At 47.8% G+C, this 10190-nt stretch overlaps 1 protein-coding gene across 4 annotated transcripts; it reads right to left on the reverse strand.

Moving 5' to 3' along the window:
- Nucleotides 1–8052: 8052 nt before the first annotated feature.
- On the reverse strand, nucleotides 8053–9715 carry LOC109771334 (protein G1-like4). Of its 4 annotated transcripts, none has more exons than XM_020330021.3 (2): nucleotides 9429–9715; nucleotides 8053–9089 (listed from the first exon to the last, which is right to left on the reverse strand). In XM_020330021.3, exon 2 carries the CDS (start codon nucleotides 9083–9085, stop codon nucleotides 8465–8467), a length of 621 nt encoding a protein of 206 aa, XP_020185610.1. In that variant the 5' UTR covers nucleotides 9086–9089; nucleotides 9429–9715; the 3' UTR covers nucleotides 8053–8464. The 4 variants fall into 4 exon arrangements, with proteins under 4 accessions (XP_020185610.1, XP_020185609.1, XP_020185608.1 ...); XM_020330020.3 differs by having other exon boundaries at nucleotides 9340–9713; XM_020330019.3 differs by having other exon boundaries at nucleotides 9335–9713.
- Between the last annotated feature and the right edge of the window lie 475 nt (nucleotides 9716–10190).

The raw sequence follows: 10190 nt of genomic DNA on the forward strand, positions 1-10190 counted from the left end.
TGCTACAAAAAGGATTGGGCCACCTTGCTGCACTTTATTTACTTTTGTTACTTGTTGCTCGTTACAAATTATCTTATCACAAAACTATCTGTTACCCATTATTTCAGTGCTTGCAGAGAATACCCTGCTAAAAACCGCTTATCATTTCCTTCTGCTCCTCGTTGGGTTCGACACTTTTACTTATCGAAAGGACTACGATAGATCCCCTATACTTGTGGGTCATCATAGACATGAATTATTTTGTTTAAGTATTTCACCCTCATGGTTCAGGGTTGTAGCTATTATACAGAGCCGGATATAGTTCTTTTGTTCATCTGCTTTGGAGTGTTCAGAGGAGGAACCCGCCTTGCAATGTCGAAGACAATTTTCGTGTCGGACGCATCGTCATTGAAGCCTGGTTCAGGGGCTACTAAGGGAGTCCTGGATTAGGGGGTTCCCGGGCGTCCAGGCTATGTGACATGGGCCGGACTGATGGGCTGCGAAGATACAAGATAGAAGGCCTTCCCCCGTGTCTGGATGGGACTCTCCTTTGCGTGGATGGCAAGCCTGGCGTTCGGATGTGAAGATTCCTTTTTATGTAAACCGACTCTATACAACCCTAGGCCCCTCCGGTGTCTATATAAACTGGAGGGTTTAGTTCGTAGGGGCAATGATAATCATACAAGCTAGAAATCTACGGTTTAGCCATTACGATCTTGAGGTAGATCAACTCTTGTAACCCCTATACTCATGAAAGTCAATCAAGCAGGAAGTAGGGTATTACCTCCATTAAGAGGGCCCGAACCTGGGTAAACACCGTGTCCCTTGTCTCCTGTTACCTTCGATCCTCAAACGCACAGTTCGGGACCCCCTACCCGAGATCGGCCGGTTTTGACACCGACAGCCGCCACGACGGCGGTCACCGCCGAGCACTTGCCTAAGGTCATCAGAAGGCAGGTGTACTACGGATCCGAATCGTCCTGTCAGGTTCCAATCTATCCTGATATTTTTTAGCATGTCCAAAGTAGCTCCCTGCTGAATCCGTCCTTAGTGACACCACCCCCCAAGGAAACCGATCAGCCGCCGGATCCGGAGCATGACTCCAGACTACCGCAACACGAGCTCGACTCCGAGTTTTGCGCCACCGAGAAGTACCAAAAGCTGAGTTGTGTGCACGGGCACACTCCCGCTCGACGTGTATGCACGGAGGGATTCGACATTGGCAGACGGTTTCTCAGTTGCCCCTTAGAGGTTAGTGCTAAGTTCATCATTTTACTTGAGTTAATGCTACCGCTAATCCTGAATACTATTTAACATTGGCAGGGATATGTGGCTTGTGCCTTTGTTAGCTGGCTGGATGAAGAATGGCACGGTTGGGCTCGGAGTGTTATCACCAAGCTCACAGAAGATAATGTAAAGCTGAAGAAGAAACTGGCTGATCTGGAATGTACAATCAGTACGATGAAGCAAGAAAGAATCAATCACAAGCAACAGATGAAAGCAAGAGACAAGAACGAACTAGCATGTGTAGTTGTGGTTGTTGCATTAGCCATGTTCTACGCGTTGTTTGCAATGATGATTAGGGTTTTGTTTGACAGTATTGCTAAAGCACATCTAGATGTGCTCTAAGTAATACACATCTAGGTCCTATGCCATTGATGTTACGCGAAGATTCGTGCAGATATTTTTCTTTGTCTTTTTTTCTTTTCCTTTGTAGTTTGATTATTACTGGCTTCATCAATATGAAGAGCTTAATGTATTGCTTGCCAACTATCCTACTCTGTTCGTATTGGTGCATAAGTCACATTACGAAAACCAAATAAACCCAAAACTCGTTCCTTGTTTTTTGTCCTGAAAAAATAAATCAGCCAATAGGAGTCTTGGGGCTAATATGCATTCAGTGACTTCATACTACTTAGCATAACATGCAATGGTCAATTCTCTACACGCAATGGTATTGATTACCAAATAATCATCAAGTTCTCTCGTTTTCCCCCACCTAGGTCGTCGGTACGGAGGGAGTAGTACCATGAAAAATGCTTGTTTCATATTTGGGCGCTCCAACACGTGTGCATAGTTATCACATTGAGAACTGCGCAACCCCGGGAATTTGGAGCGACTGGGTACAATAATTGCGATTGATTATATCAGCCGTTAGATAATACGTCAATCCCCCACTTCAATTGGCATTCCTCTTCTCTGCATACCCCGCTTAAGTATCCACCATCTTCATCGTCCCCGGCCGGCCACGCTACACACTTGCACACACTCTGCAATCTCGCTTTCTCGCTGTTTTTATACGTACCATAGCCATGTCGAGCGACAACGAGGACGACAGTTCTGACAGAAGACTGGCGCTCGGTGATAGGTCAACATCGGAATCATCCCGCTCGTCTTCCATGAGTCCAGCGTCGAGCCCAGACCTCGATTTTAACCGGATCATGGAAGGGACGCCGCCTCCGGAGTCGTCAGACGACAACCAGATGGACGAGGAGCCGTTGGAGGACGAAGAAGAGGACAATGATGAGGAGGAGGAGGAATGGTCGAATGAGGAGTAGGAGGTGGACGACGACAACAACGACAATGACGACGGCGATGAAAAGCCAACGATCAGCGTCAAGAAGCGTCCTCGCCAAGACGATGTCGCGGGGCCATCCAACAAAAACAAGGACTAAATTAAGCAGACAGTATATATCTTTGTTTCCGTTTGCTCATATTAATTCGTTATCTTTTTTTATTCCCCTGTCAATCTCATCGCAGACGGTTAGTAATACGTATTCGACAGTGATCTTTTACATTATCGCCCACAGGTTGCTTTCTTGAATTGTGTGCCTTGTCGAGCACACAATTCACAAAAAAGACCGTATGGGCTGTCTATAATGATCGCACACAATTCTGATTACCGACCTGTTTGCCGGGTATCACACACATCTTGTTACACCGAATCGTTTGTGTTCAACTCGATCATCGCAAACGATTCCTCGGAGCGAAATGTATGTCGTATATCGCACACACCTTGATATGGTTGCCCGTTTCTGCTGTTTTGTCTTATCGCAAACAGTTCGTATGGATCAACCATATGCCCCGCATCGCACACGCAACTAAAATCTAAACCATGTTTGATGTATCCGCCATCGCAAGCGGTTTGCATCTTTTTTGATGGTTTTTTAATCACCGTTTGCGATTAATGCATCCCACACAGTTTCGTCGAAGGGTATCTGATTGTAGTGTCACGTTAGCAGCATCCTGCAGTAGTGGGTGTTTGAGTTTTTGCACATGAGGTCACCTCGACCCAGGTCTGCAATCACCTTAGGAAGTGGAGAGAGTGGTAAATCACAGCGTCCAAACTAAGGTACCTAAGCGGGCGCTTCATGGGATGAGGACATCTGCTCGATCCTTTTGGAGGCAGAGCACTACCAAGGCCACGTCGTGGTTAGCCCAGAAACCATGCCATTCTAACTCACCGACTATCTTAAACCTATGTACCATTGCCATTCTAACTAACCACTCTGTCGTGTTTCTTTCTTAGGCTCACCCCAAGCATGCAAAGTTCCTCAACACACCCATCCAGAACTACCACAAGATGCAACAGATCTTCTCCTTCGGGCTGGTAACCGGCAAGCATGCCCTGGGCTCCGGTCAGCCGCTGGGCTCGCCTATGCCCGAGTATCCAAACACCTAGGAGTAAGATACCATCAACCTTGATGGTCCTGATAAGGATGGTGAGCATGTTCCGGTGCTTGATAGGAAGAGGAAGAGGGGAGCCTTGATGGAGGACGAGCTGACCGTCTTCAGCGGCATGACTCAGGCCGTGAAGGAGGTCGCCACCGCCATTACGGAGAGCAAGTCGGTCGACGTCCACCCTAACCTCTACAGCGCCTTCATGGACTAAGGTGGCTTCAGCCCAGAGGCTCTTAGGGCGGCTCTCAGCCACCTACTGAACATCAAAACCCAGGGTGTTGGGTTTGTTGCCATGGGAGACACCCACAGGATGCTCTGACTAAGGACCTAGCTGGGCAAGCACTACTACTAGTGCTGCTTCTGGTTGTGGTGACGACGTGCATGATCCTCAACGCGATGGCGACGATGACGACGTATATTTTGTGTAGTTAGAAGTTGAAAACTATTTGATGGTATGTATATTTAGGTGAGGTGATATATACTAACCCCTCACGCTGATGATGAACTTGCGGCGTAGGATTACACCCTCTTTTAGATGTGGTGGTAGGATGACACTATAGTAATACGAGGTTGAACTTGCTATGCCGTATGATCATGCATGCTTACTATTGATCTTCTGCTCCATTGCTTGCTACTTATGTGTTTCATTGCTTGCTGCTTGAACTCTTGCTCTTCTGCAATGCTAGGAGAAGTGGTATGTGGTGTTCCACATGAGCGTTCTAGGGATTTATGAATCATGGGAAGCATGCAATGAAGTGTCAAGTTACAAGAACAGCAGCCACAGAGGGTTTAAGAGTAGGCAGACGGCAGAGGATGCTTACTCTAAATTTGTGCGAAAGTAGACATGCAACAATGTTGAAGTTGGTAAGGTGGATCATCAGTTTGGGTTGAAGAACTTCGTCATCATCATGCAGTTCGTCGCCATTGCAATGTTATGACGTTGGTGTGCTCGGTGTGATCTTGTATAAGGCGTAGTAGCGGGTAAACTCACCATGTAGGGTAAAGGTGACTACAACTCTAGGCTCGTATGCAACCAAGCACTAGCATGAGCAGCCAATGCGAACAACCAAACATATTGCGTACAGTTGTTGCTACGATGCAAGAAAGGAATATGCAGGCAACCAATCACGTATAGATGATGGCTTTTTGCCTGCAAATGTTCAACCAAGCTTAACTGGGACAAATATGAAAAAGAGAAAAAAAAAAAGGATGCGAGCAACGAAAACGCTCCCTATGTAATCAACAATAAGTAGTATTTTTTACTCAGACGATGTACCGTACATCTATTGTTCAAAGGTCAGTGGTACGTACCCCTGTAGCCACTTGTAACCTAGCTCATGACATGCACTGGAGTAACATATGTACTACTCCTTCCGTAGTAGTACGTCGGCACATGCGAAACGGCACCAACACAGGAGCGAGTGAATGCTGCAACAGTATGCCCTCCAGCATCTGTGGCCTATGGAGTAGGAGCTTTCCATTACCCCGTGTACAAATGGTGACACTCTAATGGCAGGGAAATCCTTGCAATATGTGACAGGGTGCAGCCATTGCTTGATTTGGTGTGAGCAACAGTGCAGCAGGAGCGGAGTGAAGGCAAAGACATATTTGACATGTCTGCTTGACCAACATAAATGCCGGTTTCTCTAAGAAAAAGACATACATGCCCGTATTTTTCATTTTCAGGCTCAAGTCTTGCATAGTATTGACCATGAACCTCGATAGATAAAGAAAGCCACGCGGGAAAGCAAGCAGGCTAGCTTGTTTTAAATATGTGGATTAAGGGCATCTTCAAAGCGGATCCTCAAGCCATTCGCAACCGTCCGGATTACACGGTTCGAACGTGTTTAGCTATCTAACGCGGGCATGTATTGGTCCACTTAGCGGTCCTGACATATTTTTTTTAAACCCGAGACAAACTGGAGGGGCTTGGCTTTGCAGGAGTCCGGATAGCAGCCACGTGGGGCTCCGACGCCCCCGGCACACCCAAAACACCTCTCGACTCCGCGTCTCCGTCCTCCCATTTTCTCTCCTTTGGTTTTTCTCTCTTGCCTTCGCTGCTACTCCACCACCCCGATCGCCACGCCACACCCCTGCCAAAACTCGACGAGTCTGTCGCCTTGAACAGTACACCAGCGCTACACGCCGCTTCTCCTCTGCAGTCGTTCAATACCTCTCCTTCGAATGCTCAGGTACCATCTGCTCCTATGATGCTCACCATGCCCGGCAACTGTTCGGTGAATTGCCTGAACTAATTTTTTTGTCCCTTCTACTTTGAAGCAATGGATTCGGATATGGAGTACATATACGAGCACTATATTGAGTCATCCGACAAAAAGGACTACACGGATGAGACGGTGATAATGCAGGCGGTGCTTGCAGACGTGGAGCGTGCGGATGAGCATGTTCTCAATTTCAAGGGATCGGTCAAGGAGCATTGTGTGCTCAACCGCAACCGGGAGCGCGGCCACTTGACGCCAATGGACGACAATTTTCGCCGGCGCTTTCGGATGTGCAAAAATGTCTTTGATCGTCTCTACCATGGCGTCTGATCCTTTGATGACAACTTCATCTTGAAGAAGGACAGTGTGGGAAGTATTGGTTCCTTTGGTTACCAGAAGTGCACGGCCGCAATGCGGATGCTTGCATATGGCATGGCCGCTGATGCGGAGATGCCATGGTCAGGTTTGCAACTGCCGTGGTCTCGGTGTTTGGACTTCAGTACATGAGAGAGCCAACTGTGGCGGACACCGAGAGGCTCTTAGCAATCTCAGAAGCAAGAGGGTGGCCAGGTTAATTTGCTCGGATCACTTGGCTGCATGTATTGAAAATGGAAGAAGTGTCCAAAAGCTTTACAAGGCAATATCAAGGTCATGTTAAGAAGCCCACCATCATTCTTAAAACAGTTGCATCACATAATTTTTGGATTTGTCATGCTTTATTTGGCATGCCCGGGTCACACTGTAACATAAATGTGTTGTCGCGATCACCATTGTTTGCTAAAGAAAAGCTCTCCTTTACCACCACATACGCCTCTCTCTCCTCTCTTTCCGGGTCACGGTCGCGGAAGTCCTGCCTTTTTTTCCCTTTGCATGCTTAGCGTTTTGGCGGAAGGCTTTGAAACCTTGGGGAAGCCACTTTGTTTTGTTCAAATGCGGTTACTAATCCATCCATTAGTTAGTGATTGTAAAAGGCTTCCACCAACACTTGTGAAAAAGGCTTCCGCCAACACTCACTTGGATTAGTATACTTTGTTTCCACTAACACTTGAATGCTTCCACCAAAACGTGCCATCTGTTTCACTGTTTTTCTTCGAGTGCTTGGCAAAACAAATTACTAATAATCCATACATTATCATACTGAGTCATGCAATTTTTTGGCGGAAGCGTTTCTTCAAGTGTTGGCGGAAGCTACTAGATTATCATGGAAATTTGCCAGACTTTTCAAAAAGCAAGGCGGACATTTGAGGGCAGAGTTGGATGGCCAACTCCCTTGTCGGACGAGTCCAGATCAGTCCACAAACAAATATCATGAGATATGCCCTAACTAATCAAATATGGGCAGTTGAGATTTGAATAGGCATTTAAAAAAGCGCAGGAGTTCAGCTAGGGAGATGCTCAACGCTTATCTCAGCTCAAAACTTCGACACAAAATGAACCCAATCTATTTTTTCTTCGCGAAATGACCCATTTGCATGACGTTCGGGGCCAATTTATGATTTTCTCTTTTTGGATTGGGTTCATTTTGTATTAATGGTTTAGAAAAGGGTCTATTTTGCCATTTACCTGTTACCATAAAAAGTATCTGGAAAAGGAGATGCATGGCATGCCATCCTAAGCATCAACGAGTGAAAGCTTTGCAGAGACAGAAACATGTACTACAAAACTGCACTCATAGTACACTAAACAGAGAAATCACATGTGCCTCTGCATATATTTATGCTTAAGTAACCACTGAAAACTCAGGTTTTTCTAGTGCTGCATGTACATCAGTACGATGGGTGCAAAGCTGAAAACAAGCTAGGTAGGGCGTACCTAGGCTGCTACCATTTCTGTATACATTCCAATTCAGCTGTTTTAGCCTGACAGAGACGCTGCATGGCAGAGGTGGTCAAGATAGCCTAGCCTAGCTACTTGTGGTATTAGGAGTACTATTATTACCATAAAAAGCAATGCAAAAGCGCCCTAAAAGAGGCGTCGTATCATGTCCATCGCCCGTCCGTGACCCCTCCCCTCCCCAGGGAGAACAGTGCGTTAGATTCCCCAACTGGACCTGGACGACACACACTGACATGACTCCACGACCACACCGTACCCCTTACAAGATGCAACAGGACATCACTTTGCTCATCAATTGCAATACCAAGAGATAGATCAAGCAAGATGCCAGAGGTTACAAGAGGACTAAACTAATTAATTGCACCAAATCAATTACATAGAGGATTAAATCGAGCCATGGAGCTAGCTAGTTAGCTAAACATAACATCAGTTCGTCACAAACAACGCACGTACAGTAGTAGAGGGTGGGGAAAATACCAGCGAACGAATAGTAGGGATCATATCATATGATCAAAGTTTGGAAATGATCCGGACAAGAGTAGTACTAGACTAGTAGGGGTAGCGAGCATGGATTCATGGATGAATTTAATCCGCGCTTGCACTAGTAGGAGGAGACTAGCTAGCTAGGGACTTATAGTAAGCAAGAGCTCGGTGGCTAGCTGGAGAGATGGTGGGAATACATAGGAATAGGATACGTAGGGAAAGTCGTTGCAGCTAGCTAGCTCCGGCGGACGGCGGTCACCGGCTCACGCCGCGGCGCCGGGAGGCGGCGGGGGCATCTGGTGGTACTGGTGGTGGCCGTTGCTGTTGCCTTCGTGGGAGGGGATGTCGGCGGAGCCGGGGGGGTGGGGCGGCTTCCTGCGCTTCTTCTTGTCGTAGCTAACTCCGCGTGCGCGTGACTGGTGCTCGCGGACCTCGCGGAGGTAGAGCCGCACGGCCCTGGCGCCGAAGGGGTTGTTCTCCGGTCGTCCGCCGTTCTCCTCATAGGCAGCACGGAGGCGGCCGACGAGTGCGTCGAGGCTGCCCCACGCCTGCCGGAGCGGACACGGGCATGGCGCCGGCGGAACGGGGTGGCCGAAGAATGGGCACCCGGCGGCGTGCACCTTGGTCTTGCCGAACTGGTCGAGGTAGCGCAGGAACTCCAGCACGTGCGCGCCGCTGCACCGCGCCAGCGACAGCGGGGGGCGGTGGTTCCGGAGGTACTGCCCGAACGTGTTCCAGTCCCGCCGCTTCTGCGACTCGTACCTGCTTGGCGACGGCGAGACCGCGCCCCCTGGCGACAGCGAGGACACCGCCGACGAAGCCCCCGACGTCGCGCCGCCGCTGCCGTCCGAGTGCGGGCTGTCGGGCTGCGGTACCAGGTCCATTGATCTGGCAACAAATCAAACCATGCAGCTGGTCAGTATTCAGTAAGGACCAAACGATCCAGCGAGCGCTAGAAGAAGAAGAATGGGAGATCTATTTAGGAGTTAGCGCGCGCACGCACACGCTTCTTGGGGAGCCGTGGCACGGTGGTCCTATGGAACAAGTTGAGAGAGAGTGGTGGTATCTCCACTATAAATAGTGCTCTACTCTATCCGAGACGAGAGTGCAAGAGCAGCTCGCGTTCAGCTCACCTCACCTCACTTTGCTAGCTGCTTCTGTCTCTGCAGCTTGTGAAGAACAGGAGATACGCAGCTAGGTAGGACTGTAGCGGAGAACGAATCTCACCCCCAAGATCGATCGAGATATCACTATCCGAAACCACAACTAAGTAACCGGTGTGGGATATGGCCGGGAGCTGCAGCTACATGCTGGGATCCTGCGACGCCGATGAAAGGGGGGAATGGGAGGGCTGAGAAAGCGAAGCTTGGGGGTGAGTATTAATGGTGGCTGGCTACCTAGCCAGCTCTTGAAGAGAAGGAAGGAGGGGTGGCTGGTGAATGGGCCGGGAAGGAGACAGTGGGAGGTGAAAGATGATGTGACGGGATGGATGGATGGGGAAAAAGTTGGGAAATGGGCGGTGAAATGTCGTCGGTACGGCGGGAGGATTTTAAATGAAAATGTTGAGCTGAAGGGCGAGGAGGAATGGCGCACGAATACAGCCGTTGGAATTATGTATTTTGTTGAAAATTCTATATACGTCCTCCGCTTTTATTTACTTCATATGTTAGCTTTTATCTAAGTTAAATTTTAATAAATTAATATCATTAGATTTATCCTTAAATATATGTTTACATCATATACATTTGTATTGTAAATGTTCATATTGTTTTCAATAAACTTGATCAGACTTTATAAAATTTGACTTCAATCAAAGCCAATATTCGAACTATATAAATAAAAATGGAGGGAGTACCTAAGAGAAAAAACATGACCCCATATTTCTATTTATCTTAATATGCAATCATGCCACCTCAATTTTCACCATGAAAAATGGACCATCACAACATACAACCATACATTTGAAAAGATTCACCACAACATGCAATA

The sequence above is a fragment of the Aegilops tauschii genome, chromosome 1, assembly GCF_002575655.3.
Source record: "Aegilops tauschii subsp. strangulata cultivar AL8/78 chromosome 1, Aet v6.0, whole genome shotgun sequence".
Lineage (NCBI taxonomy): Eukaryota > Viridiplantae > Streptophyta > Magnoliopsida > Poales > Poaceae > Aegilops > Aegilops tauschii.